This window comes from Choloepus didactylus, chromosome 18, assembly GCF_015220235.1.
Source record: "Choloepus didactylus isolate mChoDid1 chromosome 18, mChoDid1.pri, whole genome shotgun sequence".
Lineage (NCBI taxonomy): Eukaryota > Metazoa > Chordata > Mammalia > Pilosa > Megalonychidae > Choloepus > Choloepus didactylus.
Genome location: NC_051324.1, coordinates 23,141,179 through 23,168,985, shown reverse-complemented (window position 1 = coordinate 23,168,985; position 27,807 = coordinate 23,141,179). Strand labels below are relative to the sequence as shown.

The 27,807-nt window shown below is 37.3% G+C and overlaps 1 protein-coding gene across 1 annotated transcript; it reads left to right on the top strand.

Annotated features, from left to right (window-relative positions):
• Positions 1-27,645, top strand: NUFIP2 (nuclear FMR1 interacting protein 2). The gene is made up of 4 exons (XM_037808713.1): positions 1-374; positions 4,983-6,698; positions 17,800-17,832; positions 19,276-27,645. Exons 1-4 carry the CDS (start codon positions 95-97, stop codon positions 19,326-19,328), a joined length of 2,082 nt encoding a protein of 693 aa, XP_037664641.1. The 5' UTR covers positions 1-94; the 3' UTR covers positions 19,329-27,645.
• The last annotated feature ends 162 nt before the right edge of the window (positions 27,646-27,807 follow it).

The following is a 27,807-nucleotide window of genomic DNA, read 5'->3' as shown; positions in this document are numbered from 1 at the left end:
CGCTCAGATATACTGAGTGAGCCCTAAGAAGCAGTCTCAGATCCTGACGGTGCAGCAGCCCGCAGCCTCGGCCAGGGAGTCCCAGCCGCTTTCAATGGAGGAGAAGCCCGGCCAGCCACAGCCTCAACACCATCACAGCCACCACCATCCGCACCATCACCCGCAGCAGCAGCAGCAGCAGCAGCCGCACCACCACCACCATTATTATTTTTACAACCACAGCCACAACCACCACCATCACCACCATCACCAGCAGCCTCACCAGTACTTGCAGCATGGAGCCGAGGGCAGCCCCAAGGCCCAGCCAAAGCCTCTGAAACATGAGCAGAAACACGCCCTCCAGCAACACCAGGAAACGCCGAAGAAGAAAACAGGTCTGGGAGGGAGGACGGGTGGAGGAAGGGAATTGGGGTGGGGGGCAGGGGCGATGGGGGGTGGGGTTGGATCAGAAAAGCATGGACGGTGTCGGGGTGTGTATATGTGTGTGTTCTCCGGATCTGGGGGTGCCCCCTTTCTTTCTCCCAAACCTTTCCCAGGCTCGGCCTGGGGAGCGGGGTTTGCAGCGCCCTTTCCTTCCCCACTGCACGGAAGAGGCCCAGCTAGGCCAGTGTGACCTTCCCGGCCCCCGCCCCGGCCGGAGGGAGAACTGGCGGGTCGGCCTTAAAGGCCAGCCTTATTATTCCTTTCCCGTTCTCCCTGTGGCCCAGAAGAGGCCTCTTTTGGGGCTCTGAGATGGGGCGAGTCTACCCCCCCACACACACACACACAAAATCCTTTGGGTTGTAATTCAGGAAGGCCTAGCGAATCCCGACTCGGGTGGGTGACGCGAGACCCTTTTGCAGCCGGCGAGGAAGGTCGGTGATCAGAGTTGAAGTAATGTCCTCCCTTACCCGCCACCCCAAGCCCACCTGTGGCCTTGAGGTTCCCCGTCTAGGGGGGCGGCCGGGACCCCTCGTTTCTCAGGTCATTTCCAGCCGTAAACACCCCTCTTGGGATCCAGAGCCTGCGGCCTCTGCCCAAGGCTCCTCCTGAGACGGGCGCCCCGGGCCCGCTCCCCCCAGAGCCGGCGCGGCTGGAATGTTCTCTCCTCCTCGCGGGGCCGCTTCCTGTCGGCCATGTTGGAAGCCGATTCCTGTCACCGACTCCGGCCTTCTGAGGAGCGAAGGGGGAAGGGTTTCGAGGGGTGCCTGGCGTGGCGAAGCCGGGTGCCCGGGGATCCCCGTCGGCGGTAGCCTGTCCTCCCCGCCCTGCAGGGGCGCCCCCGGCCCGGGGCCGCCCCTCCCCCCGTCGCCGGCCCTGGTTGTGTAACCCGGTGGCGGCCGCGCGGCCCCGGGCGGGTCCCTGGGGTGAGGGGCGGGGGCGGTTGAGGTGGGGGAGGGAGGCGGCCACGAGGGGAGCGGCCTGCGCCGGGCCCCGCGCGCCGGCGACCGCGTTTCCCGCTCCCGGGTGCGGCAGGAGGCGCGGGCAGGCGGTCAGGGCGGGGAGCCGGCCTCCAAGCGGAGGTGAGGGGAGGAAGGAGGCCGCGGGCGGCGGCCGCGGCTGTTCCGGGGCTGGAGGGTTGGCGGGGTGGGGGGGTGGGGGGGATACATTTTGGCTAGAGGCGTTGCCTGAAGGCCGGGTGGGGTACCCTGCGGGAACCGAGCTCCTCGGTCACGAGTTTCTCTGCCACAGGAACCTCATCTCCTGCCAGGTTCGCTCACGACTCCGCCTCTGAGGCTTTCACTTGGGTCCTTTCCTTCTAGCAGCTCGTTTTCTACACACAAAAAAGCTTTTTCTCCGCGTCCCCTTCCCCGCTCCCAACACGACCTTATGGGCTTGGATAGTGTCTTTGAGGAGAGGGATTAAAAAATGTTGATTGGATGGGAGGGGGGCAAGTTTTTTTTTTTACCCGTCTTGTCCTTAAGGATGAACCCGGGTGGCTCATCCACGAGGTTGGGTCACAACCTTCTTGCCTCACTTGAGGCTTTTTTCCAGGTTTCAAAGAATGGTGTTTTTTGCATTTTGAAATCGATATTGATATCCCAAACCTTGTTTTTAACAAACGTTAAATCGTGGGATTTGAAGAAGTGAGTTTAAGAGTCTACAACCTCGCAGATTTAAAAAAAATAAAGGTTTATAAGTTGACAAGAAATGAAGAGAACGGTAAGCAGTGAATGTTAAACCCAGCGTATCAAGTTTGATGCAAGCAGTTATCAAGAACTGGAGAAAAACTGTTTTTCTATTGCAGGCTTAGTGTAACTAGAAGACTGAAATTAGAATGTCGTATTTTCCATTTTGAGGGGTGGTAAGGACTGTTGGATTCTTAGGCTGAAAAAAATGGACACGTAAATATATATTTAATCCTAAGGATTTGAAACAGTTTTAGGCTTAAAGGAACTACATAAGAGTAGATCTTTTTCAATTTAAAGATGAGAAACCTTTCCTTAATAAGGTTGTTTGGGATGTGTTGTCAGACAGTCTTAATGGTCAGGTTAACATACTCCTTGCATGACTCCTTTCTACATATAGAAGCATCCCCAAAATAGTATGTCTTATCCTGGAAGGGAATAAAGGGGGAAACTAGGTTTAGCAGTTTTGAGAGAGTATAAACCATTTGGGATGAGCAGTTTTCCATGTGTGGCCTGGTCACACTGCTGTTCCTTTGCTATGCATAATGCTAATTTACTAAGAAAACTTAGGGAAAAAAGTAATATGTTGAAGTGGGTTCTTGTGACCCATTACCCACAAACCTATAAAGAGGAAGTTTTTCTTTATCCAGAAGAGGGCGCAAGAGAGGGTCATGTGTCTTGAGTAATTTCAGTTTCTAATCTAAAAGCTAGATTTATCAGGACTCTTTAAGTTTTTGCTGAGTCCGTTGGAAGTGGCGTTAGATGCTTCAGCATGGCAGTCCTGAATAATAAAAGCTCCGAAAGCACTTTAATATCTTTCTGTTAAGCTATAGTATTTACATCTTCCTTAAATACCTAAATTCACCCTTGGTTTTGTAATTTTTCAGTTTTAAAAACAAAAGTCCTAAGGAATAATTTTTCTAGTTCTCTTTAAAGTCTTCTTGGTCTGACTTAGTTTGGATGTTGGATGTCTTTGGTTTTTACGATGGCTTACCTTTGAGGTCTGGAAAGTTAAGACTAATGGGCCTAAAGGTACAAACCTTTATTTAATCTGTTAGCATGGTCAGTGGTATATATAGTTCTTGTCTTTGGTCCAGATTTGCACAAGGGTAAAGTTATGTCTGTTAAAATTTGAGAAAAAAGAAAAGAACCTTTTTGGAAACATCCTAAGCAGTGGTCTCTTCTGTTTCATAGAGTTAGAACCTTTTCCACCAAAAATTTAGCTCTGTTGGTTATCATAACTTTTCGGCAGCAGTCAAAAGATAAAAATGTGCCCCCACAGAAGTTAAGAAACCTTACAAAATATATTCTTTCGTGGTACAAGTTTTGTGCCACTGTGCCTTAGGAAGGATTAGGCCTTGAGCACATTTTCTTGAGCGTATTATCTGAGAGTTAATACAGGAGAAGAAAATGCCTTTATTTGCTTATTTTTTTGGTGTTTTCACCTTTTTTTCTGATGTAAAATGAGTGATTTAAAATTATAATAAACGCTGTTGGAAATCTTTCCAGATTCACAAGTTCCTTTAAGCTTTTCAAACTTTTATCTCAGTATCCCTTATAGTCTTAAAATGGAGGCCCTCCAAAGAACTTTCTGTATGGTTTATATCTGTTGATACTTACTACTCTGGAAATTAGAACTGAGAAAATATCAAAACAAGAATACACATACTCACATATAAATACCTTTTAGCCCTCACAGGCTAAAGGCCCAAGAGAATGAGTGATGAAGGCAAATAACACTATTCCTGTTGGACTCCTCCAGAAAAAACTGCCTTCTGAATGTGTGTATGTCTGTCCTTCTATTGTGTGTCTATATTTAATGACTTGACCTGAAATACTTTCATGAACATTTTCTAGAAAAGTAGATAACTAATATGACTGCTTTACTAGTAATAAAATGGGATGAGTTATCCCAATTTGGTCCTGAAAATTATTGCTCCGCGATCTCTTTGAACCACCTATAGTAATAAAAATTAGTTTGTTGTGTTTTTTTTATGGTAGTTGAAGGTCTTCAGTTAAACCTGAATACCGTCACACTTTTTAAAATTAATATACTTTTGTTGTAGTTTTTTAGTAAATATTTTCTTACCGCATCACTTGGATAGGCGGTATGACATAGTGTAAGAAAGCATGGATTCCAGATGGGCTGGAGTTCACATTTCCAGTTCTACCGCTTTGTGACTTCGGCGAGTTACTTAACCTCTCTGAAAGTTTATTTATCCAAATATAAAAGGAATATTTCTTCTAAGAGAATTAAAACATTGGTACACAGGTGTTTTTTTTGGGGGGTATGTATATTAACAGTATGGTCTTATACCTGAGAAATGTCCAAATGCAGATTACTTTGGGAAACAGTTCACAGTGTTATTTTTAAGTTTAATTTGTATAATGCAATGGAAACTGCTTATAGTGTCCACAGCCATTTATGGCTTCATAGAAATGAAGTCTGAAATTTCCCTATAATACTTACAATTGCTATATCAGTATAACTTGATTTTGTGAAGAGGGTAGCTCTACTCTTAAAGGAAATTTTAACAGCCTTGTAAGAACCATAGGTAGGTTGATGCTGTTTGATTTGTATTGTGGCAAATGAGTTAAGAGGTTGTGTTCTTTCCTACCTCAGACTTTGGTTTGAAACTTGGCTCAGTTCTGTCCCTTGCTTCGCAGTATGAATTTGGGCAAATTATTTAACATTTGGGTAGACTGTTTCCTAATCTATAAAATATGGCTGACAAATGTCTTCTCACAGAATTGTGAAAGAATGTAAAGATAAAGCTCATAGTCTAATGTCTAGCACACAGTAAATCGTCCTTAAATGTTAAGTACTATTGTAATTTGCAAGTTGTGATTAAAAAAAACTTTTTGTTTTCCTAGGCTACGGTGAACTAAATGGTAATGCTGGAGAAAGAGAAATATCTTTAAAGAGCCTGGGTTCTGATGAAGCTAACCCTGTTTCCAGGGTCCTCAATGGTAACCAGCAAATTGTAGACACTAACCTGAAGCAGACCGTGAAGGCCAGCACCTTCGGAAAAGCAGGAATTAAAACCAAGAATTTTATTCAGAAAAACAGTATGGACAAAAAGAATGGGAAGTCTTATGAAAATAAATCTGGAGAGAACCAATCAGTAGACAAGACCGAAGTTGTAGCAATTCCAAATGGTGTTGTGACAAATAATTCAGGCTATATTACTAATGGTTATATGGGCAAAGGGGCAGATAATGATGGCAGTGGATCTGAGAGCGGATATACCACTCCTAAAAAAAGGAAAGCCAGGCGCAATAGTGCCAAGGGTTGTGAAAACCTTAATTTAGTGCAGGACAAAATAATGCAACAAGAGACTAGTGTCCCAGCTTTAAAACAGGGACTTGAAACTTTCAAACCTGACTATAGTGAACAAAAGGGAAGTCGAATAGATGGTTCTAAGCCCATTTGGAAGTACGAATCTGGGCTTGGAGGAGCAAGCCGAGGAAAACCCACTGTTGGTGATGTGCTGCGGAAGAGCTCCGATGCTAAACCTGGTGTGAGCAACAAAAAGTTTGATGATCGGCCCAAAGGAAAGCATGCTTCAGCAGTTGCCTCCAAGGAGGACTCGTGGACCCTATTTAAACCACCCCCAGTTTTTCCAGTGGACAATAGCAGTGCTAAAATAGTTCCTAAAATAAGTTATGCAAGCAAAGTTAAGGAAAACCTCAACAAAACTGTACAGAATTCTTCTGTGTCTCCATCTTCATCTTCATCCTCTTCATCATCTACTGGGGAAACTCAGACCCAATCTTCAAGTCGGTTATCCCAGGTTCCTATGTCTGCGCTGAAATCTGTTACTTCTGCCAGTTTTTCTAATGGACCTGTTTTAGCAGGGACTGATGCAAGTGGGTATTCTCCAGGGGTTCAGCCACTGCTCACTACTGCTGCTAATACTCCCATCTCTTCTGGGACTGATTCAGTTCTCCAGGACATGAGTTTAACTTCAGCAGCTGTTGAACAAATTAAGTCTAGCCTTTTTATCTACCCTTCAAATATGCAAACTGTGCTGTTGAGCACAACACAAGTGGATCTGCCCTCTCAGACAGATCAGCAAAACTTGGGGGATATCTTCCAGAATCAGTGGGGTTTATCATTTATAAATGAACCCAGTGCTGGCCCTGAGACTGTTATTGGGAAGTCATCAGATCATAAAGTAATGGAGGTGACATTTCAAGGGGAATATCCTGCCACTTTGGTTTCACAGGGTGCTGAAATAATCCCCTCAGGAACTGAGCATCCTGTGTTTCCCAAGGCTTATGAGCTGGAAAAACGGACTAGTCCTCAAGTTCTGGGTAGCATTCTAAAACCTGGGACTACTAGTGAGAGTGGAGCCTTATCCTTGGAACCCAGTCATATAGGTGACCTGCAAAAAGCAGACACCAGTAGTCAAGGTGCTTTAGTGTTTCTCTCAAAGGACTACGAGATAGAAAATCAAAATCCTCTGGCCTCTCCTACGAACACTTTGTTAGGCTCCGCCAAAGAACAGAGATATCAGAGAGGCCTAGAAAGAAATGATAGCTGGGGTTCTTTTGACCTGAGGGCTGCTATTGTATATCACACTAAAGGTAACTCATTTGTTTCCTATGCAAAGATTCTTACTGGCCAATTTAAGATATTTTTATTACCTGTTTGTATTAAGGGTGACTTTAACTGAGATTCTTTAAAAAGAACGAGGATAAGCAGCTGATACCAAACTTAATTCGGGGTCTTTGGAAATACTATGGTTAAAGTTTGGAAGGAATTTTCACTTTTCCAACTTAAAAGCATTTATTTTTATGTAGATCGATATAATTTACCTCTTGCCTCCGTCAGAGAAGAGGGAGGAGAGAACTTGCCTAAAAGGGGTAACTTAGATTTATCTCTTGGACAGTTTGTTTTTTAAAATAGTATAAACCTAAGTTTCCTTTGCTTTTCATATCATAGATTTCTTGGAATTTTTGTTAGTGAGTTCATTTAATAGCTCTAATTTGCTTAAAATGAGTAGGAACAGTGTTTTTGAGGAGGAGTCGAAAAAGATGGAGTGTCAAAACTTTTTTTTTCCTTATAAGAAAGGATAATGGGTGTTGAATGTTGAGAAAATAATTTAGGCAAACTACAGTGGCAGCACCATTAGCATTGCAGAAGCTATGCTTTTGCGAGCCTAGTTCTCCCAGAGCCAGTGTTAAAGGGAACTAGATATTTTTTCAATGTGTATAACTTTATAGGAATATTGTTTATGTCTTAAAGAAAAATTTAATGTATGGCCTAAGTAATTGAATCCTTAGCAAATGATGTTTACAAACTGGTAATTAAGAGAAGTGATTTTTCAGTCTGCCAATAGTTTGTATGTGAAATTATGCCAGAGGGAGTTGGGGTGTTTTTGGTGCTATTTTTCTTGTCATCTACCATTTTGGACATTCTTTACCAAAGTTTGTTGTACTGGTGATCATTGTGTGAGTCTGAGGCTACCTGGTTGTGATATCTCTCCCCATCCCCTCCAGAAAAATTTCTGGAGCAGGTTCCATTAGGTGGTTGGTTGGTGGTTTATGTATGAGATGGTTTTTCTTACGTAGAATTGCAGGCCTTTTTAAAATGGCAGTATTAACTTCTTTCTTACTTGTAGATATTCAGTATGCTTGTTTCCTACAGATGGGCTAACTAAATATGAAATCATTGGTATTAATATAAACTAAAATAGGTCAACTAAATGGATGCAGTTATGTTTTTTTTTGTTGTACATTAGCCTGAGTTTTGTGGTTGGACATTATTGAGATTAAATTAGTATCAATCTCTTTCCCTAGAACAGTAGATAATATTCAGTTCAGTTAGGTCCGAAAGTGGCAGTTTTTTGAATGAAGATTGGTCCATCAGGTCATCAATTTGTCTTTGAATTCATTTTGAATCACAACCTTTTGAAGGTTTTTTGATAAACGGAAGCCTTTTTGTTTGTTTTAAACTCTTAAAACCTTAAAATGATCAGTTTTGGGTTTTTTATTCTCTTAAGAGAACCTGTATTTCTGCGGTCCTTTTGTATACTCCTTAAGTGTTCAAAAGTAATCTCTTACTAAATGAACTGAAGTTAGGTTTAAAATGGAAGTTCTATGCATGTTTCCTAACTACCGCTTGATTGGTACTACTAGGTAGGAAAGTGAGTTATGTCACTTTAATAGGAATGGCACATCTTTTAGATTAAACGTTAATTATTTGATGACCTTAGAAGTACAGATTATAAAAAATCTGAATAATCATAGTTTAATACATTATAGTTATGAAATGAAGATATAATAAGGCATTAAAAAGGAATTGATGGGATTTCTACTTTTTGGGATTTTTTTTTTTTTTTTTTTAACAAATTTTTATTTTGGTAACGCAACATAACATTTCCTATTTTGGCCACTTTCAGTCTACAATTCAGTTATGTTAATTACATTCACAATGTTGTAATACATCACCCCAAACAGAAACTGAACCTATTAAGCCTTAACCCTCCATTCTGTATCTCTGCACCTAGAACCCTGTAATTGTCTATCTGAATTCTTCTAGTTTTTGATATATATTAACTTTTTCTTTGTTTTAGTGAAAATAGAATTGTTCATCTTTGTGTTATCTTGGGGAGGGGATTTGTACCAGTATACAGCAGAACATTACTTGTACACATCTGTGTACACGTGTGTATGTACATATAAAATATTTGATGTGAGAGTAGGTCCTCTTTTTCTCATTTATCTGAAGTGACATGAGTGATTTTTTTTTTTTTTTCATTGTGAAAACTTTTAAGTATACACAAAAATGAAGCCATCAGGAAGTTTTGCCATTCTGGTTTCACCTATCCACCTCCACACACTTTTTTTTGATCGTTATTTTTTGTTAACTTTATTTTGTAATAATTTCAAACTTTATATTATAGAATAATATAAAGATAACTTTCATATACCTTTCACCCATACTTTTCCAATTGCCACATTTACTTCATCCTCATTCTATTTTTACAAATTATGTTTTTCTGAACCATTTAAGATGTAGATACAATGCTCTTTACTGTTCATATTTCAGTATGTATTTACCAGAGTACAATGACCAAATCATACAAGTATCACCAGATAATGCAAGTATCTGGCTTTTTTTTTTCAATCTCTATAGTAGATAGTGAGCAAGAGAGGAGTTGGGAATAGGCATTGTGAGTAGCCAACCATAGCAGCTAAGTTTTTTGAAAAAGCTTTTGGTAAGAGTGTTTTTCAGAGCAAGTTTCAGATATCATAGTATTTCACTAATATGTTAGCCTGATGGTTTTTAATGTACATACCCAGAACATGCATTATAACTGCTGTCTCCTTTAAAATAGTTACTCAGGATACTTAGTTTAGTGGAACGCTAGTTTGCCTTCAAAGATTTAAAACACCAGGTAAATCTTTTTTTTTCCTTGGAATTTTATTGAGATAGTTACATACCATGTAATCGCTTGTTCACAGTATCATCAGAGAGTTGTACATTCATCACTACAATAAATTTTTGGAACATTTTTATTACTCTAAAAAAAAGTAACAAAAACAAGAATTAAAAATAAAAGTAAAAAAGAACACCCAAAACATCCCCCCCACCATAGTTCATTTACTATTTTGTTCCTGTTTTTCTACTCATCTGTCCCTAAACTGGATAGAGGGAGTGTGAGCCTCTATCACAATCACAAGGTTTTCACAATCACATGGTCACACCAGGTAAGCTATTTAGTTATACAAGGCTACTGGGTTGCAGAAGTTCAGCAGTTTCAGGTATTTTCGTCTAGCTATTCTCGTACTCTAAATAAAAAGGAGTATCTATAAAATACATTAGAATAACCTACAGAATGACCTCAACTCCATTGAAATCTCTCAGCCCCTGAAACTTTGTTTCATTTCTGTTCCACCTTTTGGTCAAGAAGTCTTTCTCAATCCCATGATACCGATAACCAGGTCCAGACTCATCCCTTGGAGTCATGTCCCACCACCAGATAAATCTTAACTTTGATTTTGAAATGGTCAAAGGTCATTTGGAGTCAAGTCTGTTAAAATAGATCGATGTGTATTGTATGCGTAATCAAAGTGTTAAACTGGGATGAATTATTTTGCTTGGTTAATATTGTACTGAAGGGTATCAAGCATTTGAAATGCTGAAATTTTGGAATATTCACTAAAAGTAATCTGATACGGTAAATCTGAGCCAGTACTTAGAGGCAGTAGAGACTAATAGAATGAGATTTAGTCTTGATAGGGGTGAGTCAACCTGAAGGTGAGCTATGAGTTTGTAAAACGAGTTGAGGATCAGATATAAAAAGTTTTAGTGTATTGTAGGATACAGTACAAATTTAAGGTGTGCTATCCTACCATTAGATATAAGAATCCTAAGTTGATTACTTTGAAGGAACAATAACTTAAGTACTGATGTCCTCTTTTTTTCCTCCAAATTATATATTATATTTTTAATTATATATAAATACCCTTTAGACAACTGTAGGCTATTGCCTGAAATTTTGAAAATGTGTTTTCCCTACTGTCTCCACAGGTGATGGGTGGTTGAGATAGGCAGTTCGATTAAGGTAGATGAAGGTTGAAATTTAAAAAAAAATTTTAACTACCTAGGATCTTTATGATTGCTAGCCAGGAGTGGGAACTCGAGGTCTAGAGAGCTTTCCTCAGTTTAAAACCAATTTTTTTCCTTTGCTCTGCCACAGCTAGTTCCAGTTGATCATTTCTGTTTTCTGTACTACTAAGGGAGTCATGCAATAATTTGGATGTGTATGTATGTATTTTTTCCTTTCCCTAATGAGTACCTACCATAGGCAAAGTACTTTGCTAAGTTCTGAGAATGCAAAAGACATGTCTTGGCAGGGTGAATCTTTTCCTTTCAAGAACTTACGAAGTAGAGGAGAAAACAATACACAAGTATAAGTTAAGGTGTTAAATGGCATAAGAAGGGTATAGGTAACTGAAATTTCAGAGGAGGTTGAGAATTTATGATGGAGTGAAGGTAGGAAGAGTCAATGTAGAATATGTTTTCATGGAAGTAACAGCATTTAAACTGGGTTTTGATGGATGAAGGAGAGTGTTGATAAATGAAAATGCAGAGAAGGGGAAGACAAAAGAATAGAAAAATTGGACAATGAAGAATAAATGTAAATACAGGAAGGGATCCAGTTTGGATGTGGTAAGGGAAAGAAGGAAGGTAAGTTGCAGTCTAGTGGCAGGAGCCACTGAATATCAGGGAGATAGGCTGGTGGAATGGAAATAACTTAAACTGACCAAAGACATGGGTTTTTATGCTGGTATTCCTGATTGCTGTATATTTTGAAAAATTATTGTCATTATGCCCGAGTTTCTTAATTTATAAAATAGGGATAATAGTCTTTGTTTTGCTTATAAAATTGTACTCGAATGCTTTTTTAACAACTGAGTTGGTTTTAATCAGTTGACTTGTATAGCTGTATTGCAGGGAGAGATGTGGCACCTATTTGTAAGATGAATTGGAAGCCATTTTTCTGGTTTCTAGAAGTGGGCGACTTGGAATAGTCCAGGGAAATAAATAACAGGTTTACCCATTCATATTTGCAACCTTGTGCATGTGCATTACCCAGTCAAAAACATTTATTTAAAAGAATAAACAAAGCTTTTTAGATTGGGAAAGAGCACGAGGGAGGTGATATGAAATGCAGTAGCAGTATACAGGATTTGGAAAATGGGATATGAGGAGAAAGGTTATGGTTAATTAAGTCATAAAAGGGTATGGAAGCTAGGTATGGTTTGCACGTTTATTCAGAGGATCTGAATAATAAAATACTCTTTAAATAATGAATATGAAAGTAATTCATATTCAGAAATAATCCATAATGTAAGAATAAGTAATTTCATATATGCTGCATTTTGTTGCAGTTGTTCCTTGAGTGCCTGTGGCATCACAGCTGTCTTTAATAATCTTACTAACATGTGCCTAGAAGTTTCCTCCCTGGTTGAATTTCCTAGATTTGGAAAGGGTCCTTTTTGTTTTGTTTTTGTTGTCCATCCCCCCCATAACATGGGACATATAGGAGTGGATACAACAAATAATTCCTGATATGGTGTAAGGTCCTTTTCCCTAAGGCTTTGCCATTTTCACATCCATAATTACTGCTTGATTTCTTAGTTAACTTTGCTTTATGTGTGCAATAAAAATGAATTTGCTTTGTGATGGTATTAGTCTGAAAGATGACCCACAAAGAATTTAATAGAAGCTGAAATTTAACCCCCAGATTTCACTAGGTTTGTTTTGAGAGTGAAGGAAATGACTACCCATGTTGTAAAAGCAGCAGCTGTCTACTATCATGATGGTAGGAGTTTCATTTCAAGCAACTTGGATTTGATATTTTATCTTTATAAAGTGAACTGGGTTAGAATAAGCATAATAGTAGAAAAGAGGGGAGAAAAAAATCTCGAGTTCCAAGTTTTCGTTACTGAAACCATTGTGTTTATTTAGAGGTATTCCAGACAATTGTGTTTATTCTAGTTTTGTGTAGCTCCAAATTGTGGATCAAAATTGATACACCTAAGAGTTCATTAAGCATCTGTGAAAACATGGTTGGCTTCTCACTACCTTAGTCAGCATTTACTTGATAATCCTGTATTTTTCTCTTCAGGTATAGACAAAATAGGCAGGTACAGTGGACTGGTTGAGAAATGAGAATAGCAAAACATGGTGGTGGGATAGCCAGTAATCCTCAAAAGATGGGTAAATTTGGATTAAGAGGGGTAAAGCAGAATTTAAATTTACCATGTTACCACCCCTTCCCCACCCCTCCTGAATTTTACAGAATGGCTACAATGATCTAAAATAATTTAATAAGGATTGGAAGTCATCCTTATTGGAAGGATTAGTTGTAAATCGATTTGGAAGTTCTGAATTGTGGATTTATTTTTGGGAGAGCCTTTGAATGAATTAAGTGCTGAATCAATTTGTTTGAACCATGTGAAATTGGCCATTTTTGTAGGTCAAAAAAAGTTGAATATCAACAATTTAAAAATGAGTCTACCTAATATTACTTCATAGTATATTATTACTTCTTGGTTGGTTTATGTAGAGTATTCTGTTCAGATCAGTATTTATTGCACCAAGCAATGTGAAGCAATGGCGATAAGTAGATGAAAAGAGTATTCATGTTATTAAGAGGGTTCATTTTACACAGTTTAAGAGGGAAACATACATGGAAATAAATATATTACTAGTATGATTGCTGTGTTAAGAAAAAAAAAATTGTGGAATTGGAACACGGAGTGGTGCCTAAGGTGAGAGGGAGAATGGGAGGGAAGTCAGTGAGGATTCCAAAAAAGTAGAAGTGGGCCTATTGTCCAGAGAGAGGAAGAATATTCTTGGTGGAGGAAATGGCATAGTGTTTAATACTGCTATTAGTAGTTTGTTTCAAGAAGGTGAGCGGTTACATGTTAAAGAACCTTTAACTTAGTCATCTAATTTACTGATGTAGCATATCTAATCTCACAGAGCTGGTAAGGCAGTGAGAATCCACTGAAGTGTTTTGTGCAGTGTAGTTACATTCAGATATATATTTTGAAAGGAAGATAATTGGCGCCATTGTGTAGAAGAGAGTGAGACTTGATTAATGGTAAAAGAGGTCAATTAAAAGACTGCTGCAGAAATGTTTTTAAGGTACCACTTCAACAAGGTCAATGGCATTGGGCTAGAGAAAAAGGGATAGGTGACTAAAAGTTAAGTTATCTTAACTTTGGGGAACAATTTGAGTAAATTCTCTACTTCGTATTTCCTTGACTTGACAGCCCATTCTCCTGCTTTCTATATCTTCAGTATCATCTTCCTTGTGTCTTTTTCTATTATTCAAATGTTGGTGTTCTTTGAGTCCCTTTTCATGTTATACAAACTTCTCTGGGTACTCTCATTCAATGTTTTTTTTTTAACTTAGTTTTATTGAGATGTATTCACATAGGCTACAGTCATCCACAGTATGCAATCAGTTGTTCACAGTACCATCATATAGTTGTGCTTTCATCACCACAATCCATTTTTGAACATTTTCATTGCTCCAAAAAAAGAAAAAAATTAAAATAAGAGTTAAAATACAAGTAAAGAAGAACATCCGAAACATCCCACCCCTCTGTTATTCACTTAATTTTTGTTCCATTTTTCTATTCATCTGTCCATACACTGGATCGAGGGTGTGTGAGCCACAAGGTTTTCACAATCACACAGTCACAAAGTGTAAGCTACATAGTTACACAGTCATTTTCAAGAATCAAGGCTACTGGGTTGCAGTTCAACAGTTTCAGATATTTCCTTCTAAGCTATTCCAATACACTAAAAACTAAAAAGGGTTATCTATATGATGCATAAGAAGACCCTCCAGAAGGACCTCTCAACTCCTTTTGAAACCTCTCAGCCACTGAAACTTTATTTTGCTTCATTTCTCTTCCCCCTTTTGGTCAAGAAGACTCAATCCCAGGATGCCATGTACAAGCTCATCCCCGGAAGTCATGTCCCATGTTGGGGGGAGGGCAGTGAATGTCATCCAATTTTGTCACTACATATTGAATTAAAACTTTGAAGATGTCAACTGCTATTACTTTACTGAGTTTAGGCCACATATTCAGCATCATCCTCCAATTCCATGTATATGAAACTGTACCCTCTTAAAACCTGCTTTAATTTTGTCAACTACTGCAGGAACATTTACTGAGCTGTCTAGCAACTAGTGTCTTCACATCCATTGTCTTCAGTTGCCTTGAGGAACCTTACTATTTAGTACAATAACCTTATATTTCTTTGATGGCTTTCCTTCATCTATATGATTAAACATAAACTTTCCTGCACATAGGCTTTTTCTCTGGATCCTGAGTAGCATTTCATCTTTCCTTCCCACCTCACTTTCAGCCTTAATAAATTACTTGTGACCCCTAAAGCAGGATCGGCAAACTTTTTTTTAAAGGCTCAGATAATAAATAATAGGCTTTGTGAGCCATAGTGTTGCTTGAAAGCAGCCATAGATTAACAGTGGGTATGGCTGTTTTCCAGTGAAACTTTACCTACAAAAACAGGTGGCGGGCGGAAGCCTAGTTTGCTGACCCCTGCAACAGTATATACCTTGTTCTTTAACACCACCAAACTTCTTCTACATACTTTTTGCATTTACCTAAAACCCACCTTCCCAATAAAGCTTTCTACTAGACTCTTAAGCTCAGAGGGCAGGGACTTTTTGTTTTTGCATCTGTATCCCTGGCCTCTTAATAGTATTCTTTTTAATCTACGTGGAATTAAGATAATTGGACATTGGTACAGAAAGCATGTGATAGGGAGCTATAAATAGAAGGTACTCTGCTTAGAAAGGTGAATGTTAAATTTTCTTCAGTGAATGGCATAACTATATATGCTTGAAATTTTCAAATTTGGTTCTTGGTCTAAGTTACAGAAATTTAACAAAATTGCCTACTTCAGTATATCTTAAGGGCAGAAGCCTTTACCAGGTTTAGCCCTGTGGGCATTTCTCAGTAACTGTTTGCATAATTGACTGCTGTGATCTTGATACTTGTTACAAATAGCTGGCAAGTTAAAGGTGAGGGGGGTGTGGTGTAGGGATGGAGAAGACCAGCAGTGGTAAAAGTAACAAGATCCGTTACTGTATTTTGATTGTGTAGAGTTGAAGCTTACTTCTGTAGTCTTCACTTGTTTAGCTTCTCTTGTGATAGTTTAAAACAAAGTTATATGCAGTAACACATTTCATGCTCAGAATCTGAGTTGATTTTGTAACCTAAAAATTGAGGGCAAAATGTAGTGTCGCCCTTTATGCTATCACTAGTGTCACTTCTTGGTTAGTATTAGTAGAATTGTTTAAGCATGGCATATAGTCATAAAATATTTGATTCACTTCCTTTTCTTTCTGATCTTAACCCTCTTGGAGTTTCATGGAAAAAAATCAGTATCAAGTAATCAGTGTATACAAAACTTCTCAGGAATTTATTAGCTACAGAAAGTGCGGTACTGCTGTGTTTTCACTAAAAGCAGGAAAAAATGTTGGTTATGTTGGATTAATTTTTTGTAGTTGGGTAACCAAGGCAAGTCTTTGAATTTAGAATGGGTCATTGTGAGATACAGAAATAAATATGTTGGATAACAGCTCTAACAACCAAGACTATTACTCTTTGACTAACTGAGGGAATTAGAAATTAATATTGGGGTAATAGGTATGAGTAGGACTCCTGATATGTCTTTTTTTTTCCAGATTAGATTGATTACAGTTCTCTCCCTTTAGACATGTTAGGAGGGAGAAATTTTCTTGCCTATCTTTGGATAGGCATCTGCCCAATGATTTGACGACTACAGCATCCATCTACCTGCAGTGGCAACTTGGCACATTATTCCCAGTCTTTGTTTAATCAGGAAATTGTGATATCTTGAATGGGATTTTATCTGGATGTTTGCTTTAGTGGTTTTGAATAATCTAAACCAGTCAGTTTAAAACATCCAGTTCTGATGAATTTTCAAAACATTTTAGCAGTATTTTAGAAATGGGTTTGATTTGGGGGCATGGAGGGATGGAGGTGAGATTCTGTCACTCTATACCACCATATACAGAAAACTCTTAGTTGCAGATCTATACACTTAACTTCTTTAGTCCTGGGAAGGGATTATCCTGCATCCTTAACTGTAACCTATGCCCAGATATATTCCTTCTTAATGGATTTCTTTTATTTTCCTTCACAATTTTCTTTATGATTGACAAGTTATGCAAGCAATTACACAGAATCCAGTTAAACAATAAATTCATCTTTTTGTCCTTTCAGAATGGTGGTTGCACTTATCCTCAGTGTTATAGTTCATTCCTATTACTAAGTAGTTATAACAAGTTTTTGTTTACTCTCGTAGTATTTCATTTCAAGGTCCATTTATTTGGTTTTTGTAGCAGCAGTCACTATTACCTTACTCATCAAGTTATCGAATATCCCTTTCTGTGAAGCTTTCTTGTATGCTTCCAGGTTCTTTTTGCCTTCTCTCTGTATGTCACTGTAGCAGTTTGGACACGTACATATTTCTCTTATTTAAGATGCCAAAGTAATCATTATATACATTCAGATTTTGAATGCAATTGAAACAAATGAGGATTGTGTTATTAATAAATGGTGTGAATTGGCATTGTGATGTTATGGGTTAAAATAGGAGTGGATGTGGTTTGGGGGTTGGAACCACTTGCCCATAGCAAAGAGTTAAATAAAATTTAAATACGGTGTTTTAAGTATCAAATTTAATCAAATTTTATGAATACTTTATTGAACAGATTTGGGCATCTCGTTTAAGGGTGATGGGTTGCCAGAAATAATTAAGTGTTTTTTAATAACTTTAGCTATTTTGAGAAATACTGTTTATATGCTGCTTCTATGCATCATTGCTAATTGTGAAGACTAAATTGTTTCTTGGCAATTTGATTGCAGATAATAATTGACTTTCTGTAATCAACACTTCAGGCAAACTGGATATTCAAGAATTAGAGGAAAACTTAAGGGTTTTGTCTGAGCATTGTAGAATTTTGCTATTTCAATCCTACCTCCAGTCTAGTAATAATCTGCCTAGATTTTATTAAGCAGAAAAGCATGGCTTGCTTCAAATTTTGTTCTCCAAAACAGTGTGTGTAAAATAATCCTTTTTGGTTTCTTTTCTTTGCAGAAATGGAATCTATTTGGAATTTGCAGAAGCAAGGTAAGAACAGTTACCTGAAATGTTAGGAGGACTAATCAGTAGTCACTGTACATTATTGTTTGGTAGGAATAACAAAGTCTACGTTACCAAATAGACTTTGTATTGAGTTAATAACTGCAGTCCAAAGGCACTAGCTGCCATACTGGGGCTGCTAAGAATGGGGTAGCTCTGGAAGTGAAAAGAATATGATGAAAGTACTCTTTACTTGCTGGGTCAAGCAAATGAATGTTTTGTTTTTTTACTTCTTCTGATTATGAAAATAAGGCAGACCATAAATATTTTTAATCCAGGAAACCACACAGATAGTTGTTTCCACCTGTAGCCAGTCTTTGTATTTGTATTTACGTGGTAGAGAAGGGATAGCCTAAAACTGAAATTCATAGTTCAGAAAAATATAAGGGGTTATAGAAACCTTATCTAGGCATAAGAAACCTTATCAGAGAATACATCTTTTCTCTAAAAAGATGGTTAGAAATTATGTGTGTCCTCTTTCCAAATATATTAAAATATTGTTAATTGTGGATGCCTGGAATAAAGTGATAGTTTTGATTTGGAGAACTAGGCATTGACTAATAGATTTGGGTTTTCAGATCCCTCTAACTGAATTGTATCATGTTCTTTGTCCACTTTGCTAGTATATAAATTAACTTCAGATGAATGAAATTCTTAGAGTCTCAGAACTTGAAGGACTTCTATTATTTTGAGTTGTTTTCTGGGTGCCTTCTTACTCAAACACAAAAGGGTAGACTAGAAAATAATACCTTAAAAGATAGACCTACCTAATTTTACTGTAAAATGGCTACTAACTATTAAGTATGAGCATTATCTTTGTGGCAGGTTGCAGTGGGTGACTCTTAAGAATTCCAGAAAGGATAGTGTATTAGCTCTGGACTAGATATTAGGTTAATTCTTAGGCTGAGGTAAGCTTGAGTTCTTTGAAATAACTTTCAGGCCTTTATATGATTTTCCATTAGATGACTAGTTTTGGTTTGGCTATTTTTATTTTTAAAAGTTATTGTAATAAGTAGAAATGAAGTGTAATAAAACACTGCCTCTCCAGAAGAGGGAAGCATACAACTAAGTAGGCATTTGATCTTTAGGATAACACTGGAGTCTTTGCCCAGACACATTCTGACAGTTTTATTCTTTGAACCCCGGAAATATGTAGGCTTTTGCTCTTGTTAAGAATCAAGGCTGGTGGTACCAAGGGACATTAGGAAGAAGGAATAAATAAATCAAAATTAGGACTAAATTAGTAATTGGTAGTTCTGCCATGCTAACTTAACTTGGTATTTTTGATGCTAGATTTTACTTGAACACTTCCTTAGTAGACAGTTTACACTGATTGAAATAAATTTTGACTTCATTTTGCTCAGAACATCAAAAAGAAATATATGCAAATGTTTATGATTTATTTCTTCCTGTTATTTTTTAATTTTCCAGATCCCAAAAGGATAATCACTTACAATGAAGCCATGGATAGTCCAGATCAATGAAGGGTAGCAAGATCAGACTGCCTATTCGTAACCTTTCTGCAGCATTAGAGCCACCGTTCATGGGGGACACGAGGCTTTTATGCTCCTAGATCTTCAACGCAGCAGAGGAACCATAAGTAGAATCACAGGATAATATATACAAATATATATATATAAATATATATAGTTATTTAAAAAAATGGCAACTGAAAGTAATTAGACTTCTTAAGGAATCAAAATTTATTTCAAGAGACTACACAAGGTTATTTAATCTCCGGTACTGAATAGTGTTTTTTTTTGTTTTTTTTTTTTTGTTTTTTTTTTTTTTTATTTTTTGTTTTTAAGAGTGAATGCAAGTGATTAATACAGACTTAACAAGTGTGGTTCTTAAGTTTCTGCTGTCATCAACTTGGGCAACAAATGACCCACTGGAAAGGCAAATCCACTTAAAAGATCTCTGTATCTTGTTCTGTGACTAAAGTGATACACTAATCACGGGGAACCCAGAATGATTTCACCATTTTCCCCACTCCTCCCTTGATCTTTTGGTTTTACTTTGAACCCTGCGAGAATGCTGGATAAATGCCTTGAAATTTGCAGGGGTGTATTTTTTTTTTTAGCAACTATGATTTGCATGTCTTGCCAGGAGTTAAACAGCCTCTGTAGGGTGTCGGGGAAGTACTTTTCTTTCCTTTTGTTTTTTGTGGGATAGGGATGGGGGAGGGCATTGATGTTCTACAATTCTGGAATAGTTGGTGGTACATAGTTCACTTGGTTTCGGTTACACATTGGACTTTTACAACTGAAGAATCCATGAATGTCATTTAAAGAAAAGTTGCAGAACAAGCAATTGGCTTAGGTGTTCAATACAAAAAAAAAAAAAAAATACTCCTGTTCCAATATTTTAATATAATTGTATAACTGGGAGCAAAAATATATTCTGCTTTTCAGCTGTAGGTGCTCCAGACTTGCTCTCTGTCACTAACACTAAATGTGCTGTTTTCCTTGTATTTTCATCAAATAGCTAAAGAGAAACTTCTGTACCTTTCTGTAAATTCTTTCCCTTTTAATTTCTCAGAAAAATCTAAAAGGGGAAGGAAAAAACAAAAGCCCATGAGAACAAAAATTTTTCATGGTTTTAGCCAAGAAGGTAATAGATCCTGCCTATAGAAGGTGTGTTTTCATGCAAACTATACCCCTGAGCTTACTAGCTTTGAATTTATCTTAACAAATGTATTTTATTACTAGAGCAAATGGGTTTTTTAAAGGAAAATAATGTGAACTTCTGGAAATTTTTCTCTTAGGCAGAGAAGAACATAAACCCTGTCATTTCATCACATTTCCATCCTGTTGCACTGCAGCTTGTGTATAAGCATGCGAAAATAAATTTTTGTGTGTGTGCAGAAACTAAGGGTCCAATTTAAGATTGGGTGATGTTAGTGGCATAAAAACAAGTTCTCTGGCCTGACATAGCATCACATCACACACAGAGAAATTAGTATATCCATGTATGTCAAATACAGGTTAAAATAGCAGGGCATTTATATAGAGAGGTGTAATCTTCTAATAAAAGTAGACTGGATCCCCTGTGCTATTATGGGGAGAAAGTAACTACTTTTGTTCTACCCCTTTGCTTAAGAAATGTCCAGTTTTCAGAGAGAGTAGCATGGCTGGGTTTTCTTACTTTGTTGGTTGAGGCTTTTAACTAGTAGTTTGTGAAAGAAGCTGTTGGACTCAACATAGAGTAGAGAAATTAAAATTACCTTTCAAGTCTGGATTTCTTCTGCCCTGCTTAGATTTTAAAAGTGTAAGCATGGATTGCCAATTCCACTTGATGTAAACAAAACTTTTTATACCTAATATATATAATAATTTATTCTTACTGTATCAGTCCAGGTTCAGAAACTTGTGGTAGGCCAGTTCCAGATAGTTTCATTTCACCTGTAAACTGTATCACTTTTACTGATATTGTAATTTTCAAATGTATAATATGTTTACAGATGTGCCCTGCATTTAGTCTGCCTTGTTCCTGTTTTGATTTTTGTTGAGTCTCCTGCCTGCTTGCCAAAAGCTAGGATGCTTCAGGCCCATGTACAATTGAAAGCAGAGGCATCCTTGAGCTTTAAAGCATTGAACAAACTGGAAAATGCAACATACCACATACTGAAGTGAAAGAAAGAAGTCTGTGTTTTTCTGTTTTTTAAATAAAAATTTTCAAAAAGTTAAAAAAATTTTCAGGTTGATTAAAGGAGAAAAGAGGCTCCAGTTTGTTTTATAGGTTTTAAAGTTCTGCTGTGTGTTCAATTGCCTTGTATAACCACTTGTCGCCTTAGGGCCAGGTTCCCTCCCCCCCCCCCCCATCCATTTTGCTTCCTGGAATTTTAAAGCTCTTCTGGCTCACAACTCACAAGAAACTTTTCTGGGGTTTGTGACATACAGAGGTTGAATGAATATATATTTTATAAGGAATTTAAAAAAAAAAAAAGCTTCCATCTGAATTGGGCTTTTTGATTTAGAAGCAACATTTATTTTTTAAAAAATCTTTAAAAAGTTGTGGCTTTCCAGCTTCCCTTCCATCTCCCTCAGGCCTCCATGTTCAGAAAAGGTAAAAAAGAGAATGTATCCCTTCTCTGTCCAAAGGTTTTTGAGAGTCTCACTTCTAAATAAAACAAAGCAACAGTTCATTCTGAGTTTTCCACTGAAACTTTCTTGATTATATGGCTAGAGGTATATAGTTGGGAATGTCTCCTTAACCTTCTGGGAACCCTAGTGCTCCATCATATTAACTGTCAGTATTTTTGGGGCATTGGGTTAATGGGCTTAATTGCCTAGGTACAAGCAGGACTTTGGGACAGGTCTCCTTTGTGCTGTGTTGTAACACATAACTACTTGTCGCAATCTTTCTCCTTAGGTCCTCACACAATTCCTTACAGAGCACTTATTAAAAAAAAAAAAAAATCTTACGAGTTGATCTGTTTTCTTATTATTGTGTAAGCTTCTAAACAAACTTCAGCTGTGATTAATTTAGCACATTTAAGTAACATGTTATTGTTGGGTATAAAGATTTTCCTTCAACTCAGAGTATTAGTACTGTAGCATAAACCAAATACAGTCTAGAGGGCATTTTTAACATCCCTCCATTATAAAGACTGAAAAAAGGTGTATGTCTGTATATGTTTTGAGTGTGTGTGTGTGTGTGTGTGTGTGTGTGTGTGTGAAAGAGAGAGAGGGAGGTATCAAAAATTAGGAAGTAATTGAATGTTTGTAAGACATGTTAGTATTCAGAGAATGAACTTGTATTTATTTTGTGCCATTTGTTTTCATTACACAGAATAGTCAGGTGGTTTTAATCCTTAAAAGGGTAGTATTTGAAAAATGGCACTAAGAATGAAATCATGACATATTTTTTTAATAGCTATGAAGATACTAATTATGGGTGAAGATTTCTTTTTAAATCTTATCTTGATTGTAAGCTTCTGTGTCCCATACCACTCTTCTGTAGGTGTCTTGAATAATCCCCCATCCCCCACAAAAGACAGGGTGTATTTATCTTCTTTATTCACTCTCTCTGCTGAACGAAGTTAATTGCATAGCCTTTCCTCTAACCTCCTTTGTAATGAACCTTCACATAAAAAGTGTATTTCTGGCATCTGTAGTAGTTCTTCCTCTGCCTCTACTTTCTGTAATGGTATAGCCAATAACTAGGAATTTGTTAATTGCAGTTTGTTTTTTGATGATGTCTCCATTTAGAATTTAATCATCTACTTACATAGTCATCACTCAGAATCTACAAAAACGTTATAAAGGCAAGGAGTGCTGCATTTTCTTTTTTTTCAAATAACGGATTTTAGGGAAAATATGACAAACCTCGACTTCTGGAGTTGTCCACAATACAAAATGTGTTTCTTCACAAAACATTACATAGCAGTGGTAGTTTCATACTTGTTTAGTTGGACTTGATGCTAACCTGCACGAGAGCCATCTAATGGTTTATCTTTTTGCCTTTCGCAGTTGCTCTAAACTTTTTACACAAAAAAGCCATTTGCTGTGGGATTATATGTCATGTACCAAATGGGCATAGGCAAGGAAGTTGGAAGAGGTCTTAATTATAAACTCCACTAAATAAGGAGGGAGTCAGTAAGGCTTTCTCCTTCTGAGAAATAGGTTAGAGTTCTAATTTCCAAGGATTTGAGGTTTGGTTATGGCCGCTGAGCTATGTTTTTAGATGATACATGGCCCTTTTGTGCAAAACAGACGAGCTGTTGGTGGCAAATATCTATTATGGACCATAGTTTTTTATGATCGGGTCTGTTAATGCTGAACCTGTTGGGGTAGGTTTTCCTAGGGCCAATACCCTTTATAATAGTCCTATCCATAATTTGCCTTTTGATTTTAAAGAAAGAGGTTAGGATTTGCTAGTTTCCCCCCTCTATAAAAAGGAGAGGCAGGGGCAAGAAGAGAAGCATAAATAGCTGCTATAAGTTTGCACAGACACATAAGGTTAACATTAGTTTTAATATCAATGTTATTTTTATCAATGTAATTAATTGGCAGAGCCACCAGGATTCTTCTAGGGTGTAGAAAAGATGGGCTGCTGCCTTGACTATCTTAAAATGTTTCTTTTTGAACATACATCAGTTGTTCAGAAGTGTAAGAAAAAGGACCACCCTGGATTGTTTTAAAGAAGGATGAATTACGGGCTTCAGTCAAAAGCACTGCTTTACTGAGTTTTAAATTTCCCACTATTGCTACTCAAGAAAGGTCTTAAAATGGTTGGTTGCCAGAAATAGTATGAATAGCATTTTAGACTGTGCATAATAAAAACACCCAGTGAAGCACATCCATAGAGTGCTTTCGCGATACTGGGAGGGTCAAATAGCAGTTATGCATGAGGAACCTACGGAGCAGCCATCCTCACGTGATGGGGTTGTTGATTCCGACTTACCTATTGATACATAAAATTTTATTTATATCCAGAGATTTAAAGCCATTTTCTAATACTCCAGTATCCCTATTTTACAGCCTTATTAAAGTAGCTACACTTATTTGCCAGTTCAGTTTCACTTTCGTCAAAGATATACACTGCAGACCAACAAACCAACTTGAGGTAAATTATATAGCTTTCCATATGTCCTCTTTCCTCAGGTGCTAAACAAAGGCTCCACAGATGAATACTGCTTTAGGAATGTCTGCTTTACACATTTCCTTTGCTGGATGTAAAAATTTGGTGTTTAAAGTGGTTTTAATATGTAAATATGAATGAATGCGTTTAGTTTGACCTTGTTTGTCTATTGGTCTTTCATTTATACTCTAGAGGAGGATCCTTTCATGATCTTGAATACATTTCATTAAATATTGTTGCATTTTTAGAATGAAAATACAACTGTTTTCTGTCTTAGATTAATCCTGCTGCTGCTATGAGTAACTGAAAATCAAGAATGTGATGCACTTTTTACATAATATACCTTTATAGGTTGCTTTGATACTTTTCCTATAGTACAGCCACTAATAAAAATGAATGAATTTTTAAATTTTCTTCAAGAGGGAGTCATTACAAGTATCTAATTCATAGTTGGTATTGACCTATCAAGGGCAATAATTTATGAAAATAATTCTTTTACACTTTTCAGCCTTAAAAATAATACTGAAAATCCTTTAAATCTTAGATCTGCTTCCATTACTCCCTCTGCCTCAAAAAGAGGAGTTGGAAAGAAGGACTTAAAGGGGGTACATCTTTGGTTTGTCGCTGAGCTTTTCTAGAAGTAAACAGTTGTCTCCTAAGTGAGCTGGGGGCTTATTTTCATGTTTGTATACACAGAAGAAATAATGCTGCCCCGAGCCAATTAGATTTAATCAAATCAATCAAAACTCCCAACTTCTGCTTCCCCACTATATTGTTACTTAGCAAAGGTAAACCTAAGTATAGTAGAAATGTTACTTAATAAGAGGAAAATGTTTCTCAAGCACATACCGAAACTTAAAGGAGATTGAACCCAAAATAATGGAGGGAAAACACCAAAATGGGGTGGTGGAATATGAGAAAGATGTGTGGTCCAAAGCTATCTGGTTATATTTTGATGTTGCCAATATTGCAAAGCCAAAATTTTAATTTGCTTATTTAATATATTTGTTGGCCAGAGTTCTATTTTTATATCCATGTGCCTTGCATGTGTATTTTTAAAAAAATTTGGAGAGGCCATGTAGTAATGCCTGAGATAGTTGATGGTTCTTACCACCTCACTAATTTACATGCAGTATGAAATGCTCATTCTATTGCCCAACTGGTGCTCTTTGTTTAAAGTTATAGATTTGTCAGAAACTGGGACTATTTTATAAACTGGGGAAGAAATTCACCTTTTTCTGGCTTTTGTTCTTAGTCTGTTAGTGGCTGTTCTGTAGTGGGAAATAGTAAAAGGATTCTTCATTCCCTTTCTCTCCCCCCTCAGCATCTTCAAATAATGTGATAACATTTCTTGTGTGCTTTGAAAATTTCAGCTTGGCTGTCTCCTTTAGTGTTAAAAAAAAGTGTTACAAAAAGCATTGTTTGCAAAATCTAGGGAGATAATGGAGTCATCTTTAATTTGGAATTCGATGTGAGCTATGATCGAAGTTATCAGCTCTTTTCAACTTTGGAATTTTCATTGTTAAAGCACCTTGCTTAGAAAGTTTTAAATATTTATGTTTGCAACAATTGTCTCAAAATATTGAACTGTGCAATTCTTGTCATTAAAAAAAAAAAAAGTCTGAACTCTCCCTAATGTGACTTGTTAGTTTCTCTGTATTTCCTGCCAGCGTAAATGTGAAAAGCTTTGCTTGCATTACCTTTTAGAAATGCATTTTGCACACTCGAATTTTGCCGAAGCTTCGTGAAAAGGTTAGTTCTCAGTAGATGAATAAAAGCTATGCACATGTTTTTGAAAGTTTAATTTGTGTGTCATTACCAAAAGTGTCCTATCTGTTCTTACTTTGCTGTTCTTAGCTTTGCCATCTTTGGAAACATGGCTCAAAGTTACAACTCTGGGCCAGCTCATCAGTGGAACTAAAAAGAGGAAAACTGGCACCCATTTTAATCTTCAGTTTAAATGAGAGCTTGACTTGTATCTATTAAAGGGCTTTTCTTGAAACAGGGCAGTTTTATCAGTTTTACAAACCATTGGATGCTCTTAGTCCTTCAGTGAAATTTTGGTTCATTTGATGAAATAGAAATGAGAAGTAACTCAAATTGAAATGAAGGAATGACATTTGCCACATGAAGCTTTGTGACAATTTTGTGTCTTAAAGCTGGTTTAAAGGGAGAGTAACCTTTTTTAACCTTGGTTATTGCTTTAGCATAAATTTGATTTACTGAATGATTGGCTTAAGAATCAGTCAGTTGTTTCAAGATGAAAGCACAGATTGTTTTAAAGATATGTGTATCTTTTAAAAATTGCCCAAGCTGATTAGAACAAGCTTAGAAATTGGGCACATGTGATTAAATTGCTGCAATCTGCATGTACTAAATAGCTTTACTTCACATGTATGTGTACTTACAAGATTGTAGATGTGCTAGACAGGTTTTGTCCAAATCATCTTTTAAAAGATTGTTTTGTAATCTCTTCAGGACCTTTGTAGGAGAGGTTAATGAGTTTGAGTAGTAAATATAACTAATGGTATTTTCCCCGTGCTCTTAGATATAGAAGAAATATTTCCATTTATAGCTTTCCTGTGTATAGAAGAGGGTTACTTCTCTGTCATCAAGGGTGCTCTTGATGTATGTTGTTGACTTCAAAAACACAAAAAAAACTTTTCTTCTGTGTCTACACTGATAAGGGCTTTTAAAAAATTAAGGCTCACCAAGTTGGCTCATAATGCAGGAGTGTGGCAAGCATCTTAGATGGCTGTGCCTACTCATCAGCATGTCAGTAGTTAAATTTATGTTCAGTATTGGGACATACTGGAGGAGCACCGTGATTTCTGTCTTGTGTGCATAGGCTGTTAAGATCTTTTACCCCTTAATCTGGGAGAAAGGATAATTAGTGGGTTACAATGTTAGAGGATGCTTTTCCTTCCCTCCCAAATTAAAAAAAAAAAAAAAAAGTTTCAATGTTTGTTTTGCCCAGTCAAAAGGTAGACCTTTTCTAGATTATAAGAGCAGTGACCAGAAATATACCCTTTTGCTAAATGCTTAGGTATTTGCCATAGCTGTTATCTGATGTCATGGATTCTAAGGAAGTGTCAGTTATGTGGTGATCTTCCTTTATTGATGTCTTACTTCATGTTCAGTGTTTAAAATATAAATTACAAATGCTCTACAACCATACCCAGATTTACTTATTTTATCAGGAAAAAAAAAAAAAAACTTGAGAAATTTGTAGATCAAATTAAGAGAAAATTAAGTGTACATTGTTGAATAAAAATTTTAAAGTTTCTGAGGTGTTTGTGTTATCATCTTTTGCACGTCTTAATTTTTAAAAAAATCTTTACTAAAAACTAATATGATTGTGACATTGATAATGTTTTC

Excerpts from the sequence above, each read along its gene's own strand:
- NUFIP2 (XM_037808713.1), top strand. The coding sequence starts at position 95 with ATGGAGGAGAAGCCCGGCCAGCCACAGCCTCAACACCATCACAGCCAC. Across the intron at positions 6,699-17,799 it reads TATTGTATATCACACTAAAG|AAATGGAATCTATTTGGAAT; the intron begins GTAACTCATTTG and ends TTTTCTTTGCAG. Across the intron at positions 17,833-19,275 it reads TTGGAATTTGCAGAAGCAAG|ATCCCAAAAGGATAATCACT; the intron begins GTAAGAACAGTT and ends TTAATTTTCCAG.